This window comes from Panthera leo, chromosome E3 (genome assembly GCF_018350215.1).
Source record: "Panthera leo isolate Ple1 chromosome E3, P.leo_Ple1_pat1.1, whole genome shotgun sequence".
Taxonomy (NCBI): Eukaryota; Metazoa; Chordata; class Mammalia; order Carnivora; family Felidae; genus Panthera; species Panthera leo.
Window position 1 is genome coordinate 1,177,719 of NC_056694.1, and position 19,729 is coordinate 1,197,447.

The 19,729-nt window shown below is 66.3% G+C and overlaps 2 protein-coding genes across 6 annotated transcripts; both read right to left on the bottom strand.

The window, feature by feature from the left end:
* Positions 1-967: 967 nt before the first annotated feature.
* Positions 968-8,293, bottom strand: TMEM184A (transmembrane protein 184A). Of its 3 annotated transcripts, none has more exons than XM_042921932.1 (9): positions 8,092-8,293; positions 7,295-7,495; positions 4,971-5,136; positions 4,497-4,587; positions 4,312-4,387; positions 4,139-4,230; positions 3,163-3,332; positions 2,416-2,610; positions 968-1,773 (listed from the first exon to the last, which is right to left on the bottom strand). In XM_042921932.1, the coding sequence occupies exons 2-9, from the start codon at positions 7,493-7,495 to the stop codon at positions 1,538-1,540; spliced, it is 1,227 nt and encodes a 408-aa protein (XP_042777866.1). In that variant the 5' UTR covers positions 8,092-8,293; the 3' UTR covers positions 968-1,537. The 3 variants fall into 3 exon arrangements, with proteins under 3 accessions (XP_042777866.1, XP_042777865.1, XP_042777864.1); XM_042921931.1 differs by lacking the exon at positions 8,092-8,293 and adding an exon at positions 7,885-8,059; XM_042921930.1 differs by lacking the exon at positions 8,092-8,293 and having other exon boundaries at positions 7,295-8,005.
* A 7,333-nt stretch (positions 8,294-15,626) lies between these two features.
* PSMG3 (proteasome assembly chaperone 3) lies at positions 15,627-18,188 on the bottom strand. Of its 3 annotated transcripts, none has more exons than XM_042921934.1 (3): positions 18,040-18,188; positions 16,729-16,965; positions 15,627-16,143 (listed from the first exon to the last, which is right to left on the bottom strand). In XM_042921934.1, the coding sequence occupies exons 1-3, from the start codon at positions 18,073-18,075 to the stop codon at positions 15,991-15,993; spliced, it is 426 nt and encodes a 141-aa protein (XP_042777868.1). In that variant the 5' UTR covers positions 18,076-18,188; the 3' UTR covers positions 15,627-15,990. The 3 variants fall into 3 exon arrangements, with proteins under 3 accessions (XP_042777868.1, XP_042777867.1, XP_042777869.1); XM_042921933.1 differs by having other exon boundaries at positions 16,729-16,968; XM_042921935.1 differs by lacking the exon at positions 18,040-18,188 and adding an exon at positions 17,202-17,295 and having other exon boundaries at positions 16,729-16,968.
* Positions 18,189-19,729: the final 1,541 nt, after the last annotated feature.

Here is a 19,729-nt window from a genome sequence, read left to right on the forward strand (position 1 = left end):
CCTTGGGCCCTAAAGGGGTGGCCCTTCCCGGGCACGGGCCTCTAGGGCAGCCCCCTCCTTCGCTCGTGGTGGGGCTGGCACCGTGTCTCGCCTCCTCCAGACAGCCTCCAGCCGTGGTCCACAGGTCTCTGCAGGAGGCACCACGCCTGTCCCCAAACCTGCTGACTGCAGCCTGTGGGGCCCGAGCTGGGCGGACTCTGGTCCGCCAACTGCAGAGGGCATGATAAGGCGGGTGGGGGCCTCGCTCGGGGAGGCAGCCTGGCCTATCTTGTCGGGCAGCCCATCCGGGCCCTTGGAGAGGCTGTGGCCTTGAGTCCCGTGTCTCCAGGCCTAGGGAGCAAGGAGGCCGCGGGGTGAGCCCATGCTGGTAGTTGACTCCTGCCCTGCGGGGTCTCTCAGCGCCTTTCCCTCTTTCCCCGGTGACGGGTCGGGAAGTTGTCACCGGGTGGCGCCCACCAGGCCGCTCTTGCCCTGCCGGCGGCCCTGGCTCCCCACACCCGCGGGCCCCTGCCCACACCCCCTCCCAGACACAGGCCTTCCCGGAGGCCTCCCCACCCCACTGGCTGCTTCTGGCCCCTCTTTCATGTTTCCCAGGCCGCTCGGGCATGTCACAGCTTCTGGAAGGCAGGGCCTGTGTCTCGCGGGGTGCTGGCCTGGCGCACAGGAAGAGAGAAGGACGAAGGAAGGCAGGCTCCATGTCTGCGCCCCGTGCCCTCTCCGGGCTTGCGTCCGTGGCCTTCATCCACCCACCGAGGGCGGGGCTGGCAGGAGGCCCATCTTATGGAGGAAGGTGAGCACGACCCTGGGTCTCTCCAAGCCACAGGGCAGGGCTCTCCATCCACGCGTGAGCTCTTTGCCCTGCTCTGAGCGTCGCCCGGGACACTTGCCCCGACACCCAGACTTAGCACAGTGGGGCTCCCGTGACCACCCACCGGGTGCCGACCCTGCAGGAACAGAGGCCACGGGAGTCACTAGAAAACGCAGGCTGTTTATGTATAAATAGGTGATGCCCCCAGGAGCCCCACACGCTTCGCGGGCTGCCCAGGGTGAAGGTTCTGTGCAGGTGGCCCTGGGCGCCTCCCAGAGCTCATCAGGCACGCCTTCCCCGGGTGGGGGCTTTTCAGGAATCCCCAGGGCTGGAGGGGGTGCAAAGCACCTCTGCCCAGCCCAGTCCCCTGCCCCCACCGGCCCGTAGCGCCTACAGCTCCGGCGTCCTCAGGGTGGGGCTGCCTCGCTCTCCCAGGGCCCAGAGTGAGGTCCGTCCATCCGCCCCTGCCCTGCCAGTGCCTGCCTCACGACAGCCCCATGACGGCCAGGTGAGCCCGGTGGGTTCCTGGTTCGTCAGATAAACTCAGGCGCCCTCTCCTGGGGCCACGGGCCTGCTGGCGGGAGGAAGGCCGGGAAGTGGTGCCACCGGCCTGGCATCAGGGCTCCCAGGAGGGGCTTCACCTTTGGCAAGAGGGTGAGGGGCCCTGTGCTTTCCCAGAGGCCTGGGCAGCCTGGTCCAGGCAGGCGGCCGGGGACCCCCGTGGCCCTCCTACAGGTCCTCTGCGGGGATCAGCATTCTCTTCTCCACGTTGCGACTCTTCCTGAGGCCGCCAGAGCCTCCGGCCACACTGGGGTGGGCACCAGGGCTCGGGGCCTCGTGAGTGGCCTGCTGGGTGTAGTGCTGATAGGCGGGTGAGAAGTTGTGGACGGCGTCCTGCACGATGTCCTGTGGGCTCATGGTCTCCTTGAGGCCGCTGGAGATGCTGTGCATGGGTGCCTCGGGGGCTGGGGGCAGACAGCACGTGGGTGGGGCCAGGGCGCTCTGGAGCTGTTCCCCCCACCCCCCAGCCGCCCCCCATCCGGGGCCTGGGCCCTGGGTACACGGCCCTGCCCCCACCGGCCTCGGGGCTGCCCAGGGCTGGGGTCTGGCATCCCCAGGCCCCGGGCTCGGCCAGTAGGGGGCACTTCAGGACCTCTGAATCCCAGCCTGGCTCCTCTACCCTGGGACTGTCCCAGCCGGGACTCCCCAGGGGCCACAGGGGGAAGACGCCCAGGCTGGCTCCTGTCTTCTCTCTGGCCTACAGTGAGCCCTTCACACTTGTCACTTTAGGCTGCTGGAGGGGCCGCAGGCCATCTCTGCCGCTGAGCGTCGTTCGCTAGGGATGCCCGGGGCCCTGGGGCCCAGACGTCCCGTCCAGCCATTTCACCCCGAGCTCGGAGCCGTGCACCTCGCTGCCCCTGGGCCAGAAGCAGACGCCGCACCCGTCTAGCCTCCGATGGGGCTGTCTCCCTGTCCGTGTTGCTGACATCCCCTGGGCCCGTGCAGGAGGGCGGGACAGAGATGTGGTGCGGCCAGAGGCAGGCGGGGCTGCCTGGGCCCGTCCGCAGGCCCTCCGCACACCCCCACCCCCCATGGGGCCCGCGTACCTGGCGAGCTCTCCTTCTCGGCATAGACCTGGACGGTGAAGGCGTAGCGCAGGGCGATGGAGGCAAACAGCATCTCGATGCAGATGATGAAGTTCTGGTAGCCCGCGGCCAGCGTGCCGGCCCCTACCTTGCTCCCGTCGATGACCTGGGCCTCAGGGATGACCCCGCACTTCTCCAGGATGGCCAGCAGCATCCCTGGGGGGTGGTGACAGCCGCTCAGGCACCCGCCCTACACGGGCCTTGTGAGCTCAGCGGGATCTGCAGAGGGGACGAGGGTCAGGCCCTGGGACCTCCCATCCGTGTGGTCCTGTCCCACGGTGGGGGTTGGGGGGTGGCTGACGTTCACGGGGAGGGGTGCCTCCAAAGCCAGGGTCTCAGCACGGTGGCCATCTGGGCGCTCCCCAAGCGTCTGCCCTGACCTCCCTGGTCCCAGAGCTGGGGCCCGCCTGACACTTACCCCCCCACCCCCACCCCCGCCTCTGCAGAGTGGGGTCTGGGAGTGTCCCCAGCCTGGCCCAGGGCCTCTGCCTGTCCGTTCCATCCACCACAGGCCAGACCTACTGGACAGGGACTCGACATTTCCCCTGCGCCAGGGGCTGTGTGGCTTCTGGCTGAGGGAGCGGTCGTACTGACCTGTGCTACAACCAGAGAGACTGAGGCCAGGCCTAAGGGCACCCGGGGAACCGGGGCGGAGATGGGGTTGGGACAGGCTCTGGGCTCCAGCCCCTGCCCCAACAGCCCACCCACCCTGCCAGAAAGAGAGGAAGATGACGGCCTTGATGGTGAAGAACTTGAGGACAGGCTCGAAGGGCTGCAGGAGCTCCCTCGTGGCCAAGTAGAAAAGGAACAGGGCGTAGAGGGCCAGGCTGACAGAGACGTTGTAGACCAGGGTGATGTAGAGGTAGCCGCTGTGGATGCTGGGGCCAGAGCAGGGGTCGGGGGTCAGGGCAGGACCCTGCCCCGTGCCCTCCCCACAGTCTCGGCCGTTATCACTGGCCCATGCGCTCCAGCCTGGGCACCGACAGTAACCCAGACCTGGACCTTCCCTGCGTGGCGGGCGGACGGTACCCAAGGGCAACAGCGAGGGAGCTGGGGTGCCCCCCACAGCAGTGAGGAGGTAGCCTTTCTCCCTGTGAAACCCTGTGTCTCTCTTCCTCTGTCCACCTGGGCATGGCCTGCGGGAGCGGGCCTCTACCTCGTGGACACACGGGTGGGTATATGTGAACATGTGTGTGCATGTTGGTGTGACCTGTGGGTGTGTGTTCACGTGCACAAGTCAGTGTTGTGTGCGCATAAGCATGTGAGCTGGGTCCGTGCGTGTGCATGGGCTGGCGTGGGTGTGGACACGTGCGTGCGAGCTGGGTCTGTGTGTGCCTGTGCGTGTGCACGGGCTGGCGTGGGCGTGGACCTGGCACAGGGCTCCTGGTACCAGGGAGGTCCCCGGCGGCGCCCCGCGCCTGAATGCCTTAACCCCCCCCGCCTCGTTCTCCTCCGGGTGGGCCGGCTGCAGGCTGCGAGGTCCTGGGGTCCTTGGCACACGTGGGTCTGCCTGCTACGGCCTTGCCCTGGCGGGTTCCCGAGAGGAGGGCGAGGCCTGTCCGTTCACATGGGGACTTGGCCCTGGGCTGAGCCCTCCCCCAGGCCCTGCCTGCCTCCGCCCAGCACGGTGCCCCCACCAGGCCGGGCCCGCCCCCTCCCCGCAGGCACATCGGCCTGGCCTTACTTGAAGTCCCCATCGTGGTATTTGCCGAACGCCTGCAGGACAATGGTGACCACGGCCATGATGGGCTTCACGATGCAGAACTGCAGTGTGGCCTGGGTGGGGGAGGGGAGCGTGGGGGCGCTCAGGGCAGTGGCTGGGAGGGGAGGGCAGAGGGAGGCAAGACCCCCACTCACCTGCTTGCAGAAGCGAAGGAAGCCGATGGAGTAGGACATGCCCTGGAGACAGCAGGTGCCATAGATGCAGCTTGACCTGGGGTGACCAGTCCCTGAAGCAGAGCTCCGGGAGGACGCGTCCCCAGACCCTCCCTGCTGCCCTGGGCGTGGAGGGACCCCCGTGGGCTCCGGGGTGAGAGGCTTACCGGATGGGCTTCCCCCGAATCTCGGCCATGATGGCGCTCTCGCCCCCCAGATACTGGAAACAGAGGCTCAGGAAGCTGTAAATGACAAAGGCTGCAGAGGGGCAGGGCAGGGTGGGCGGCAGTGAGCCTGGGCTCCCCGGGGACGCCCGGCTGCAGGAGGGCTTTCTGACCCCCTGTGTGCCCACGCCCAGGACCCTCACTCAGCTTTGGGAGCCCACGCCATCCCCGGTGACCCCGGGGCGGGCGGAGCCCTCATCGGTCACTGAGGCAGCGATGCCCCACCCAGGGCCTGGACCCTGCCCTCGCATCCCAAATCCTGACCGTCAGGCTCAGGCGTCTGATTCCCGCAGGGCTGGACCGGGCTGGACGGAGCCGTTCCCCGCCCCCTAGGGTGGGGTTCCCGGCCCCGGAGGGTGGGGTTCCGGAGCCGGCTGTGCGTCCCTCGGGCCCTCCCCGGAGCCAGGGGGCGCTCACCTTCATAGCAGTCACGCACAGAGGCGAAGTAGACGTAGTGCTGGTGGCCCCCCAGGAGGAGGAGGCTGAGCCAGGAGTCGAAGGCGTAGATGGGCACGATGAAGAGCAGGCGAATGATGTAGCGCTGCTCGTTGGGGACCGTGTAGGAGCGCAGGTGCAGGTAGATCTGGGCGGACAGAGCCAGGGAGGCGTGGGCACGACAGGCCAGAGGGGCGGTGGGAGGCAGCAGCGAGGACTTCGCCGGGCGCGGCGGCCCCTTCTCAGCGGACACGCGCACGCATGCACGCACGCACGCACTCGTGTGTTCACTCGTCCAAGGAGAACTTCCCTGGGGGAGGGGCCGTCCGTGGCCCCTGGGCGGGCAGTTTGGCATTTCAGCGTGGCGGGCCGTCGCCGGGGCCGGGGCCCTGACCCGTTTCCGGGATTTGTCCCTCGGAGCGGATACGCGGCCGAGGGGCCAGGCTGCCCCAGAGCAGCCCCACACAGCCAGCGGAGGGGGCGTCCCGAGATGCCCACGCGGGGACGTGCTCCAGCAGGTGCCGAGTAAACACCAGAAGACAAACCAGGGACGGCCCCGCACGCCTTGGAAACGCAGGGCAGACCCAAAAGGAAAGATCCCTGTCTTTCCAAGACGGTAGGAAGATACAGGTGATCACTGTTTATCGATAAACCTTTCCTGATTTTCCACGTCGTCTGTGAGGACGTGAAAAACCAGTGACGGGGTCTTAACGAGGAAGATGCACCAGGGCGCTGGGTATACAGGGCTGGCTGTGGTCCCACAGCACCTCTGGAAGGCTTCCCAGAGGAGGTGCCGTTGAGTGCCAGGCGGAGAGAGGGCGGTTGACGGGGAGGCTGTGTGTGGAGCCCCGTGCGGACCCCGCAGGGAGTGGCGGGGGCGGGGGACAGGCTCCTTATCAGTCCCTCACTCCCAGCTGGCGCAGTGGGAGGGGCCCGGCATGACCAGCCAGTAGGAGCCGTGGATTCTGCCCGGTGCTGGCGCTGCCCGGCTGGGTGGCCTTGGCAAGTACTCCCCGTGTTCTCCGGCCTTGCCTTCCCGTCTTTAAAGCGAGAGGCTGCGTCTCCCTCTGTCCTTCTGGGCTCTGGAAGGGCAGAGTCTAGCTGCCCTTGAGCTCCGGGGGCCTGGCAGTGTGGGCGGGGACGGGAGCTGCGTTCCATGGTGGGGAGGGGGGTCCCTGACTGCCCTGTCTAGGCGGTGGGGGCCCAGGAAGCGCGCGCGGGCGCACGTGCACACACACACACACACACACACACACACACACACACACACAGTCGCCAGCGCTGCAGAAGGTTAGGGTTACGCAGACGGGGGAAGCCGAGACCCGGACACCCGGACCCAGGACTCTGCTGCTCTCTGCTCTATAAATCACAGCCTCCCCAAGACCCCACACCGTTCCTCCACTGAGGAGTAGGCACCACCCGCCTGTGCGGTCTACCTGTCCAGGGGCGGTGCAAACACTGCCTCCTCCAGGCTGTCTTCCCTGATGGCCCCTGCCGCTCTCAGCTGCACTTTGCTCCACTGGCCCCCATCACACCCTTGTGTCTATCATGTATTGTGGTGATTTGAGGCCACACAGCAGGCAGCTCTCATCGAGGTGGGAGTCTGCTCACCCCTCCGTGCTTTGGAGGCCTCTGGGCCACCCACCCCCCTGCCTGCTGGCCCGGAGCCCCCGCCAGTTGTTTCCTCCCCCAGTGCCGGCTGCACTACCCTGCAGGCCAGCTCTGCTCTCGGCACTGCCCCCCTCCAGCCCCCCCCCCCCCCCCACCGCCTTCTCTGGCTCCCACACCCCCCAGGCTGAAAGCCAAACTCCGCTCTTCTGCGTCCTGAGTGCCCTCTGCCCAGACGGCCGGCTCCCTGGCCTCCCACCTCGCTGTCGCCCCGGTGCCTCCCCGAATGTCCGTTCTCCACTGCCCCGCCCCTGCGCTCAGGCCCAAGACCTGCTGCCCGCGCCCGCTCTTCCTCGCTGCTGGGCGCGGCCATCCCCCCTCTGGGGGGGCTGCCCTGTCTGCCGGGGGTTGTCACCGCCTGGGGCCGGGGGCTCCTCTGCTTCCCTGAATCTGAGGGGGCGGCCCCCCTACGCCCTGTCCTCCCAGCCCAGCTCTGTCCCTGGCACAGACCTCCCATCCCTGGCTCCCACACGCCACGTTCTGGACAAGGCCCCCTCTCCTGCCCCTGTGCCCTGGCCTGCTGCCGCCTCTGATGTCTGCCCCAAGCTCATGGCTGGAGGTCCCAGATGCCAGCAGGGCCAGCCAGGACCACGTCCCACGGAGAGCGGGGACCCGGAGACGCAGGGGGGAGGGTTTACCTGGTGGCAGGTGAGCACCAGGGCGGTCCACACAAAGACCCCTGAGATGCCGCGGGCCAGCGCGGTGGTGAGGAAGAGCCGGGAGGCGCCCTGGGAGCTGTTCCCCATGCGGTCCATCTGCGGCCCGGCGGGCACGGTGGGCACAGCCGGCCCGGGGCTGGGCCGTGGCCATGTTCCCAGGAGCCCCGAGGCGTTAGTCATCTGCAGAGGTGAGAGAGGATGCGGGGAGGAGCGAGGGCAAAGGTGGGCCCAGGCAGCTGGGAGCAGCCCGGGGAGGAGGGAGCGGGGGCAGGGAGGGGGCAGCCGTCGCTGCAGGCGGAGCCGGAGGCTGACCGGCTGGCCCGCTCCCCTGACCCCGGGCAGCCCTGGGCAGCTCCGTGCACAGGAACTCGGCTCCAAGGCCTGGGCCCGGGACGCCCTCCTTCCCTGGGGTGGTGCCCGCCTCCACTGCTCGGGTTTGCGGGGACCCCACACGTTAGGGGCCGGAGGTGTCTGGGAAAGCGGGGGAGCCCCCGTTGCCCTGGCTGCCCAGGGTGGAGTCGGACAGCACTGCCCGCGGCAGCCGATGGGGAGTTCGGCCCGGCACCCACCGGCTCCCCGGAACCTGCCGGACTGTCGGGGTGCCCAGCTTTGCTGCGGGGCCATTCTCCGCCCCGAGCCCGCTCGCCGGCCCCGGATGCCAGTTCTCCAGCTGCTTGCCGGCCAGCTGGGGCACCGGGCACCTCCCCCTCTCCCATCCAGGCCTTCCCGGGCCTCTCCCCCTCCCTCCGGCCCCACCGTAGCGACCCAGCGCCTACCTCTCAGGCAGGAAGCTCAGGCCCGGCCCTGGGAGGCCCGGCCTCCAGGGAAGCCTGGCTGGTCATTTGTGTGGCCACGTGGCCCTGGTGGCAGCCCCACGGGGGTGGGGAAGGGCTGCTATCTGGAGGCCGTATCGGGCTTGGGGAGGGGCGGCCTCAGCCTCCTCTTCAGGGTAGCCCACCTGAGCTGCTGCCTGCAGGGAGGGGCCCAGCAGGAGTGGGAGGAGCTGAGGCCTGTCCCCTCCCCCCGCGGTTGACATTCTATCTTGGCCGGCGGCAGCTGGCTCCCAGGATCCTACAGGCCGCCAGGTGCCCTCACCTGCCTGTGCCAGCCGGTCAGGTGGCTCCTGCCTGGGCCCCAGGCGGCCAGGAGGGGTCTCGGTGGGTGGGGTGGGCGTGGGCTGCATGGGGCCACGGGTTTCCGTGAGGGGCGATGACAAAGTTATGGACCGAGGTAGGCAGGCCGCTGCACTCAATGCGGTGAAACGGTTTGCTTCAAGGATGGGTGAATTTGCGTTGTGAGAATCTCACCCTGTCCCCCACAGGTATGCTGGAAACACTCCAGGGTGGAAGGGTGGAGGGGGACAGACAGGTCACTGGGCTCGCTGGGGGGCCTGGCTTCTGCTGCCCTGGGCTCAACCCTGAGCCCAGAGGCCCTCTGGGGAACAGCTGTCTCTGCTGTGTCTCTGGAGGGGGCGTCGGGGTCGGGGCCATGCTCTGGTCGCAGACGCGTTCATGCTGCGGCCGTGGGTACCAGGACCAAGTGCCTGCTCTGTGCCCGTGATGGGGACACCCCGTCCGTGTCCTCTGTGCCACCTAACGCTCCCCGCAGACCTGGGCGATGGGGTCAAGGGCTGAATTGTTGGAATTACCGTTCCCTTTTAGATGTAGGGGTGGGGGGCTCAGAGAGGTTCATCCGCGTGTCTGCGGCCCCACCCCTGCACACACCAGCCCCGGGGGAGCCCCCCGAGGACAGGCCTTGCCTGAGTCTGCCCCCCACTCCGCATCACCCCCAGCGGGCCTCCTCTGAGCACTGCCTGGAACCTTCCACACCGACCTTTCTCCCAGCCGTCCCCTCGTCCCGCAGGCTCGCATGTCACCCACTCGGTCCTGTCTCCTCTTCAAATCCCACCTGCACTCCTGTCCACCTGTTGGCTTTGTGCTGCCCCCCACCCCCTGCACAGGGGCTGCCGTGCCCATCCCCGGACATGGGGGGTAGGCAGTCTGGTGTGCCCTGATCCCTCGATGCCAGCTCCCAGCCGGTGCCCCGGGACCCGCAGGAGCGTCCGTCGCTGTGTGCAGGGTGGTACTGCCGGCCGTGGACGTGGCTGTCATCTTTATGGGGCAATTCTGGAGGTAGCACCCATCATCGCCCCTGGTGACAATAGCTTGGGGACCCTCGAGGGAGAAGACTCAGCTTCTGGGACATGGACGGGGCTGGCAGGGGCCTGGGGAACCCACTCGTGCTACAGGCGGGGAAACAGGCCTACATCCTTCCCAGGCTGCTGCTGGAGTGACTGGGAATGCAGCAGGGGCACTGTGGTTAGATGTCAGAAGGACTTCCTAGCTGGAGTCAGCAGGCCCAGGCCTCTGGGAGGGCACTGAAGGGCCTGGCTTTGGGGAGGCTCGAGGCCTGGACCCTGGACCCTGGACCCAGACGGAGGGACTTTCCAAGCGCCGCCTTCTCAAAGGCAGAAACGCTGTGGGGCACAGCAGCAGGTGGGGACAAGGCGTCCGGGATCCTCTTCTGCCCAAGGCCACCCCTGCTCTGATGGCGGAGGCCAGGTCTGCCCTCAAGTTTTCTTGTTCAGCCACTGCCTCCAGGAAGGCCTCCAGGGGTCCCCACTCCAGGGCCTCCTGCACACTCTGGGAAATGGCTGCCTTCCTACCAGCGCCAGCCATGCGTGCCCTTTAGAAGCCTGGGACCCTGCGAGGGGGGGGCCATCCCCTCCCCTCCTTCTCCGGGTCCTGACCTGTCGCTCAGGGGGCAGCCCCGGCCCTCGGGGCCTTGTTCTGCCCATGCCCTGGGCTGTCACCATAGCAGAGACCTTCACCCCCCTGGGCCTTTGCTTTCTCATCTGTGCGGACGAGTCTGAGTTCTCCCGCCGCTCCTTGGGGTACGGCCTGTCGTACACCTGCCGTCAGTGGGGGCCTGGGACAACCCCCCTCGGCCTGCTCTCAGTTCAGGGAAAGGGTCCGGCCCCAGGGCTCTCCCTGGAGAGAAGGAGCCTGGGTGGGTGGGGCGTGGGAGGGCGGCAGGGGAAGGAGCTGGGTGGGGGCTGGGGTTCGGCCCTGGGGGCGTGGGGGCCAGGACGGCTGATTCCTCAGCCACCTGGCTGCCCGTGGGGCTGTTTGAATGTGGCCCCACCCCTGGCCGCGGGTGTCACGGTCCACGCACACTCAGGAGAGGTGGTGGGCCGGCCAGGCCTGATTTCCCTGCCTGGGGCTGGACGCTGACCGAGCCGGTCACAGGACGGACCTGCCTGCCCAGATCCGGGCAGCCGGGGCCTCTGACCCCTGTCTACAGTGACCAGGTGCCTGGACTCCCGGCAGGTCCTGGCTGGGCTGTGGGGCGGCTGAGACCTGGGAGCCCTCATCCCCACACCTGCCCTTCACTGCTGATGACCCACGGCCCGTGCCTCCTTGGCCTTCCTGCTGGCCCTGGACCTCCTTCCTCACCTGCCCTGCCAGGCCAGCCCCCTTCTCAGACGGGCCGCCACCAGGGGACATCACTGAAGGCTCGCAGCCCCTTCCCTGCCCCCCACCCCCACCCCTGGGCAGGCGGAGGCAGGGCTGGGGCACGGCGGTGGGGGCATCGAGACACCTCGCTCCCCCCAGGCCGGCCCCATCGGAGTCCTCTGACTCTCCCGGGGGCCCTCCCCTGCTGGCGCCCGGGGAGTGGCAGACAGGGTTTGCCACGAGCTTTTCTTACAGCCCACGCGGCCGTTGACTCAACTAATACCCACCGTGGCCTGGGGCCTGGGGTGACTGGACTGGGGCCACTGGCAGCCAAGGGTCCTGGGCGCTCGGGCCTTTAAGCCACTCGTGTGGGAGCTGGGAGAAGTGGGGCAGCGGCGGGGCCTCTGTGGCCCTATCACTTTGGCTGCGGAAGGGACCTACTAGCCGGGGCCCCGAGTCGCTTTTCCCTCCCTCTGGGCCACGGCGGGTCCTTCCAGCTCTCATTCTGGGCCCCCTTACACACTTGGGTGAGCAGGGAGGCTCCAGGACGCTGGCTCCTGACCTGGGCCAGGGCCCTGGGTCAGACGCACCGGGGTGGGACCCTGATGCGCCGCTCTCTGTGTCCGTGACCTTGGGCAGACTCTGGTTCTCTCTGAACCTCGGTTCCCTCTGTGTTTGGAGCCCCCGCGTGCCCCGGGCTCCCTGCCACCTGTTTCTCTTGGAGGTGGCCACAGGCCGCTGGAGCCCAAGACAGCCCAGGACGGCCGTCTCAGTCCTGCTGTCCTGCCAGCCAGGTCGCCTGCCGTAGGCTTCTCTCGTCATCTGGGCCAATCAGCCCCGGGGGACCCCAGCGTGGGATCTGGGGGCCTCCCTCCCTTCCTCTGGGGCTCCCCCGTCCTTCCTGCGCATTCCCTGGCGGCCCCCTCCTCTGTGCCGCCTCCGTCTCCAGAGAGAAGCTGTGTGTGCCCAGGGCCTGCCTGTACCTGCCCGTTGCCCCAGAGGTAGCTGGCTGTCCTGGGTGTGTACCTGGAGGCCCTCCTCCGTCTCTATGCGGGGCTGGGCTGGGGTGCTGGCCTGAGGACCCTTTCTGGCTACCAGGTGGCATTCTGGGGCCTGTCTGGGCCCTGTCCTCTTGAGGGGAGAAGGAGTGGGGCACAGACGCTGGGACTCCCAGAATTTCAAGGTGTGGGCGTTTTTCTCTGAGAGCCCCTGCCCCACTGGAGTGAATGGGACCCCGGCCTGGACCCCTCACCCCTCCCGTGAACTGGCGCCCACAGCTCACCTCCATGGCGGCTCCTTCGGCTGTCCGGCCGGGCCCCTCGAGCAGCTCGGTGGCGGGGCCCCAGGCCGGGGAGGGGTGGCCGGGATGTCCGGCCCCACGGTGAGGCCTCCGGACCTCCGCGGTTCCTCCTCACGGCAGCCAGGGTCGGTCTGAGACGCTGTCGCTTCTGGGGAAGTCCTGGCCTTTCCCTGGACCCAGAAAACTCCTCCTTGCTGCCTGCCCACCTTGCCGGACCGGCCCTGCCTGCTGGGGTGCCGCCCGGGGCCACACCCTCTGCCCTGCCCTGCCACCGTCCAGCGGGGGCCACAAGCTGGCCTCCGGGTCCCTGCCATCTGGGTGTGGATCTCGTCGGGACCACTGACCCCCGTGGCTGCATCGCTAGTCTGTGTGGGCGGGAGTCTGACGCCCACCTCCTCTGGTGCAGCGAGGGTTAAACGGGGCGATGCTGTGGCCCCAGTCCCACTGGCTTCACCTGCACAGCCCTGAGCCTTGGTCTTCCCGGCTGCAGAGGGGGTTCAGGCGTCCCTGTGCTCCCAGGTCGTGTGCGGGTTGAGCGTGGGGCCTGCACAGCCCGGGAGCCGGCGCGGCCTGGGACTTCCTGTGGTCTCTCGGAGACCCCTGTTTCTCTCAGCGTCTCTCCCCCTCCCCTCCTTCCAGCTGCCTCCCTACTTTGGCCCGCCAGATCGCAAGGCCCAGGAATCGAGGTGGCCCGCGGGGTCCCCACCTGCCTTCACGACGGATGGGCTCCTGTCCCTGAGCAGGCCCAGCGCAGGGGTCCCAGCACGCCTCCTCCAGAGACGTGGACCCCTAAGACTATCGGCCGCCGGCTCTCTGGCCCCTGGCCTGGGCTTCCTGGGGCTCACGGAGACACGGTCCCCATCAAAATGTCCCCAGACGTGGGCTTCCTCCCGAAAGCCCCCCCCCCCCGCACCCCATCCCGGGGGCTTCGGGGCCTCCCATCCTGTCACAGTCCTCAGGGATTGATGCGTCCTCGCTTCCCACGAGCCAGTCCTCACCCCCCCGCGACCGCGTCTGCGTGCTTCCTGTTGGGACGTGCACTAGCAGACCGCGGGGCAGAGCGCCTCCCTGCCGTCGTCCCCTGGGCACTCAGGGCCCTCGGATTTCACGGGCATCGTCTTGGCCACTTACCCGCGTGCCCCCCTCCTGGTTTCCAACTTCACTGCAGGGCGTTAACGGAAGAGCCGGTCCCGCGAGCGGCGTCTGATTCCCCCGGTTAGTTGTCCTACCTGGTTTAGGGGGGACCGGGGCTCTGTCAAAGCCCTGGATAAGCAGCTCGGGGTGACAGCAGACAGCGGCCGCCCTCCCTGGCTTCTCTTGACCCCCAAGGGCACCTGCCGGCCCTTGGCTCGGAGCTGGAACCACGCCCCCACGTCCTCTAAGGAACAGGGGGGGCGTGCGAGGGAGGGGCCCGGGGGTCTCCACGTGCAGCTCAGTGGCGCTGGGCCGGCCAGATCGCGCCCTGTCGACCAAGGGCACGGCCTTGACGAAGGAGCCTCGTCTGGCAGTCTGGGCTGCAGCGGCTGGCAAACTGGCCCGAAACGAAGATCATGATTCACGCTGGGCCACAAATCACTGCAAGGCCGAACTGCAGTCTGACCGCTGGGTAAGCGCCACCCGCGTCCACGTCCGCGGAGCACACAGCCCCGCCTGGGGAAACCGAGGCTTCTCGGTCTCTGTCGAGTGCGTCCCTCTTCCCCAGAATCGTCGTAGCCGGGAGGGCGCGGCCGCGGCAAAGGGCAGAGTCACGTGCCTGCATTTGCACGGCAGGGCGGCTTCCGGGCCGGGAGCCTCGAGTGTCGGTCTGTGTCTTACGAGCTGCGGGCCGCTGTCGATGACTTGAGGAAGGTGCTGGGGGCCTGGTTTCCATTACACGTCCACCGTCCAGGCGGGCGGCCGAGGGCCGGCACCGCCCCGTGTCCCCAGCCCTCGTCCACCAGCGCGCCCCTGCCTCGTCTCAGGGCGGCCACGGGACTCCGCCTCGGTTTCCCCCTCTGGCACACGTGGGTGACCAGGGTGGCGACCTCCCTCCAGTCTGAGTGAGGGCTGAGAAGGGTGGGCCCCAGAGCCTGGCCACGGTGCCAAGCAGCACGTGTGTGAGTCCTGTTGCTGTGCATTTAGGGACCAAACAGAAAGCCAGAGGCTGTGGATCCGAAACCCAGGCTCAGACGGGACCCTACCCAAGCCTCAGGTTCCCTGCTTGTTAAACGGGACAAGTCATGACTTCACAGGGCAGACGCTGACAGGCGTGGGGTAACTACTGGTCCCAAGTGCTGACCTGAGGACACCAGGCCCCTGCTCCTGCTCTGGGGGTCAGGCTGGGGACACGGCTGCCCGAGACCAGGAAGGGGGGCAAAGCCGGCCACAAAGGAGTCCCGTGTCTCCCAGGGATGGGCCTGCCTCAGTTCCCCCCCGTGTCCCTGACAGGTGCAGGCACCAGGAGGGGGCGGCGGGACCTTGGTCACTCAGGCTCCCCGTAGCAGCAGGTGAGTGAAGCGCCTTCCCCGCTTAGGAGTCGGTGCCGCCTCCAGGAAGTCTGGTCGGATTCCCTCGGCCAGTCTGTGCCCTGCACGGGCAGCGTCTGCCGACGGAAAGAGCCCTCGAGGTTTCCCTCTGCCCCACCCTCAACAAACTCACGCTGGTCCAGAGGCTTCGGTCCCATCTTTCCACTGCCCGCCCTGGAGGGTTTCTCAGGTTAAGACTCTCTGTTTCAGAACCCACCCCCCCAACCCCAGAAGGCCATCTTGGGCGCACGGGGATCCCCGCTGGTTTCTGCCTGCAGATCCTGAGCCCCCGCTCGCTCTCCCGCGGGCTTCTAGCTTGTGGGACAGACTCACATGGCAGAACATCTAGCCTGCCAGCTTCTGGTGTGGCCAGTGACGTGCCCTTGTGGCCAGAGGGGGACGAGGGGAGCCCCGCGGATCCCAAGATGCCCTCCCAGAGGCCCAGCCGCACAAAGGCCCTACCCCGTAGCTCCGCCCGCCTGTGGAGGTGTTTCCTGGGATGATTTCCAAAAGGCAAACCTGCCTGACTCAAGCCCCGAGGCCTCAGAGGCCTCAGCATTCAGCACCAGAGGCCCCTGCCATCGGCCCCCTCCCCACCCTCGGGCTCTGCCAGCCCCAACGCCCTGGGGCCCGGGCTCAGCCGTGCCCTCCCATGCTGGACTTCTGTTTCCTGGCCTTTGTGCAGCCTTCCCCCAGCATTCAGGATTCCCTCCCTGGGCACTCAGCGGCCCGCGGCCCTACCGTGGCTGGCCCCAGGCCCGTGGGGTGACATGAACAGCTCCCCGGCTCCTGAGGCTGGGGTCTGTGCCCCACACCCTCGCAGCGACTGCCGCCCAGCAGGACCGCGGGGAGTGTTCGCGGAAGGGAAGTTAACGGCTGCCCAGCAACGCAAACGCGCTCAGCGAAGTCAGAGGAAGAGGAGTGGGGTGAGCGTGTGCAGAGCGTGAACTACACTGTTTCCTGCCGAACGAGGCTTCCTCCCGCCGGACGCACCCAGAACCGAACTCGCGCCATGTGACTGAAACTTCTCAGTACTGCTAAGAAGGATGGTAAAGTCGCTTAGGGTACGCGTTTATTTTTATTAGAAACAGCCGTCCTCCAACAGTTGCCCCCGCGTGTGGAGGACCAGGACTCTTACCTGATGACTCCTCTTTCGCCTCTCAAATAAACGCCACTACCCGGACCCTGCTGAGAACCATTCACAAGCCCCCCAAGACACATTGCACGGCTGTGCTCCCACCGGACCGCGGGTAACTCAGCGACCCAACCAACCAAGAGTCCGCCTGAGGTGTGCGTATTTCTTCCGGCTCCGGGGACCCAGGCCAGACAGTTCCTCCTGCGGACCGGCCAGGGGAGGGCCTCCGAATCGAGAGCGTGTCGGGGTCTCCCTTTGGCCGCGCCGAGGAGCAGGCGTGGTCACCACACCTGGCAGGCCTGGATCACCTCCTTCAGGGCCTTCAGCCCCTCCACACTCCTGTCCTTCATGGCCATGGCCAGGAGCACCGCTCTGTTTCCCGCTTCTTGAGACACAAACGTCACCAGGTTCTTTGCAAAGACGTGGATGAGAGGCTGGTGAAGGAACGACAGAAACCATCTGAACCGCGAGTCTCTTTGCCCGTAGGAACCCACCTGGCTTCTGCACCAGCCTCAGACCCCCACCCGGTGTGATGCGGCAGCAGTTCAGGATTCAAGGAGGCTCCAGAACATTCCGGTCCTACACAAAATGCTAAACACGCACCATTATACTTATTTTCTCGGTGCCTTCTGATGCCCGGGTCCCTGCTGGCTGTCTCTAATCTAGGACTCCCAAAAGACGAGTCTGCCGGGCTAGGGGGCGGGGGTCTGTCCAATCTGCCAGGCCATCTTTTCAGACCGAACAGGGACAGCCACTCGCTCCTCCAGGCCGCGGTGACAGGGTCAAGATGAAGGCGAGGCACCCTCACTACAAAATCAGTGTCTCTGCTTGTCTGCTGGATAAAGTCCCGACGGGCTGGGAAAGGCAGCCACCAAGCACGGGCACCAGGAAAGGCTGTCGCTGCTGGGGGGAAGAGGGGGCAAGGGGGACTTGCCTACTGACAAAACGGAGCCACAGACGCGGTCCCCTCTCCCCCACCCCCCGCGCCCAGCGTGGGGACCCCTTCCCGGCCACTATACCTCGTCCTGCCCCAGAAGGACTCTAGTGGTGAGCACCGGCTTGCCGATGTCACCGGCCACGTCGCTGGGTTCCAGGGAGACCAGGGTGCCCATCTTCCCGAACTGGGTCACCAGCACCAGGATGTGACTGCTGAAGGCCGTGCACACCACCTGGGTGGGGACCCCGCACACCACTTCCGTCCTCTGTCGGGACATCAGCAGAGGTTTGCCTTCCATGGCGGGGTCTCCTCCGGGGCACTTCTACGTTAGAACAGATAAGTGAATCAGACCGCGTCCCCGCGGCGCGCCGACGGCCGCGCGCACGCGCCCTGGCAGGTGAGGGTCCGCGCGGCCACCGGCTTCCCCTGGAGCCGGGGCGCCGCCCGCAGACGCACACGGGCAGGCGGCGGGCGAGGACCGGCGCCGCTCCCGGGCTCGAGCAGGGGACCGCGCTCCCGCCGACCCGTCCCACCCGCCGTGCCGCCCGCGCTCACCGCGCCGCGCCCGGAAGTGACGCCCGCGGGCGACGGGGGGAGGGGGGGGCGGCCGCCCGCTCGCCCCCGCGAGCCCGCCGGAAGTGCGGCTGCGGGCTTCCGGTCGCGCGCGGGCCTCCCTGCGGGTCCCGGAGCCGCCGGGTTCCGCGCTCCCGAGAGGGGCCGCGTGTTCGGGGCAGGGGGCTGCGGCCCCCACCCGCGGCCCTCGGCCTGCGGGGCTCCGGCTGCGCGTCCTCGGCCGTCCCGGGGGAGCCCTGCGGCTCGGCGGTCGGGGCTCGCCTGGCTGTGGGCTGCGGGACCCGCGTGGCGGCCGGGGGCGGGGGGGGGGGGCTGTGGGAGAGGAGCCGACGCCGAGAGCGGGCCGTCAAGGGCTCCGAGTGTGGCCCGCGGGCGTTCCAGTCCCGAGCCGGGGCGTCCTGCTGACCCTGGCCGGGCGGGGCGGCGCGGAGGCCCCTCGGCGAGGCCCGGGTCAGGGTGGGGGCGCCGCGGAGGCGGTCGGCGGGGTTCGGGGCGCTCTATGGGGGCGGGGGGGGGGGTTCGGCGGGGTCGGGAGGGTGTTCAGCGGTGGGGGGGGCGGTGTTCAGCGGGGGCGGTCTCCGGGGATGGAGCGGACTCTCCACCCCACTCTGAGGGGGTCCCCAGCCCTCCGGGGATGCTGGCGGCCTATCAAAGGCCCATCTGCCCCCCACTCCCCTAGGCCAGCATCCATGAGGCCGCAGTGGGTGCCGGGCATTGTGCTAAGTGCTGCCTGTGCGGTAACTCCGGAGTCTTAGCGCCACGTGGTAGAGCGCTGTCATCCCTGTCGCGTAAGCAGGCTGTTCTGGTTCGGGGACCTTACCCGAGGCCGCGGTCGGAGAGCCGGTAAGGCCTGCATCACCCTTGAGTACTGGTCTCAGGGCTCGAATGCCCGGGTATAGGGGAAGAGGAGGGACCAATGTGGCCCCTGTGGCCGGGTGAATTCTGGCCCCTCCCCAGGATCTCTGAGAGCCCCCGCCACTCCTCTTTTTCCCCAAGCTGGAAGTTTTCTTGGCAGGGTGGGGGAGTCGCGCACTGACCGGTACTGCACTGATTCGATTTGAGCCTCCAGACTTTCTCGGGACTAACCTCTCTTCAGAACCCCATACTTACTGTCCAGTGCCCTGCCGGCGGGGTCAGGGAGCGTGTCCCCTCCGTCTAGTGGGCCCACGTCGCTGAGTCCCCTAGGAAATGTCAGCATCCCTAATCTTTCCTTTTTCTCCTGATTTGTTGACTCCTGTACAATCCAGGTCAAGTCAAATGAAGCATGCACCTTGAAAACAACTTCTGGTGGCTTAAAATAAAAAGCATGTATACAAAACGTTATCAAAATAGAAATAAAAATCAAAAGGAAATCTGTTTTTGAGCTTTCTTGCAGCCAGGTCACAGAGGGAAAGATTTTGACTTTCAAGGTTCCCATATTCCAAAAGGGGGGAGGATATCAGTTTCTCAGGAGAGTGTTTTTGTTGGGTCTAAATTTAAATGCACATTCACCCACGCACACCCCAAAAGCAAATCGCAGGGGCATTGCTTTGCCATGGGAAGCCTTCAAAAGGTCCATTCACCCATTCACTGTTATTCACCTGTTCATGCAGCCTCTCTCTGTAGGCAAATGGACACAAGTCTGATATCCTCCCCCGCCCCCCTGCCCCGCGGGGGAAAAACCCAACTCCCAAGTTCTCACCTTTATAAAAGATGTCGAAGAACAAAGTGTTAACGCTGTTAAGCAAATGCTTACAAAGTGTTAACGCTGTTAAGCAAATGCTTACGTGCTCGTCAGTTGGCTGTTTTTTTGGTCTGGATCTTGGATACGAACTGCATATGAAGTAAACGGAGGGGCTTCCTGGTGGCCCAAGTGGACGTGTAGGCAGAACTTCTGCACCTAGGATAATGGGTGATGACCTCATTGCCTGCCGCTGACTGTTCTCCAGTTTAAGGCCATAATTGAACTGGAAAGAAAGGTCCCTTAGGGGAGTTCACTTAAAACGAGAAGCAAGTAGTAATAGGGTCCATAATGGGGCAAAAGAGAATTTATCTTGAAAAATGGGGAAAGTGGGAAATGTCTTGAATTTGTCTTCTCTTCAAGGAGTTTTAGGTTGTGATCGCAATTGTACATTAATGTGTAGAACGAGCAAAGAATCGGTGTTGATTTGGCGGGGCCCTGATTTTTCCAACTAATTGCTTGGTAGCGATGTTCCCAGCTCTGTTATGCAGAGGATTGGTTTGCCGTGCTGTGCAGGGGCCCATTCAATTTCCCCAAGAGCCTCTCCTAATCCTTCCGTAAGTCACTCCTTGTTGGAGTGCCGTCCTGTCCTGTCGCAGCCTCCAGGGCACCGCCAGGCCCTCCCGCACTTACTGGCAGCTCTGGGAGCCATCAGAACCTCCCCTAGTATCCCATTCACGGGCTTTCTGGAATCTTGGGTTGTTCCTGAGATTTGCAACTGACTGTGTAATTGACTTGTGCCGTCCGTCCACAGCTTCACAGCCGGGTTCCCAGGACTTTCAACGTCATG

What these genes read in the sequence shown, in the direction of transcription:
- PSMG3 (XM_042921933.1), bottom strand. Translation starts at nt 18,075, where the DNA reads ATGCAGGCCTTACCGGCTCTCCGACCGCGGCCTCGG. An exon ending in CTCTCCGACCGCGGCCTCGG is followed by an intron (nt 16,969 to 18,039) that starts GTAAGGTCCCCG and finishes GTTCTAACGTAG; the next exon opens with AAGTGCCCCGGAGGAGACCC. An exon ending in TCCTTCTGGGGCAGGACGAG is followed by an intron (nt 16,144 to 16,728) that starts GTATAGTGGCCG and finishes TTCCTTCACCAG; the next exon opens with CCTCTCATCCACGTCTTTGC.
- TMEM184A (XM_042921930.1), bottom strand. Translation starts at nt 7,939, where the DNA reads ATGGCCCCGCAGCAAAGCTGGGCACCCCGACAGTCCGGCAGGTTCCGG. An exon ending in TGTGCGTGACTGCTATGAAG is followed by an intron (nt 4,588 to 4,970) that starts GTGAGCGCCCCC and finishes GCCCCTCTGCAG; the next exon opens with CCTTTGTCATTTACAGCTTC. An exon ending in CGAGAAGGAGAGCTCGCCAG is followed by an intron (nt 1,774 to 2,415) that starts GTACGCGGGCCC and finishes GTCTGCCCCCAG; the next exon opens with CCCCCGAGGCACCCATGCAC.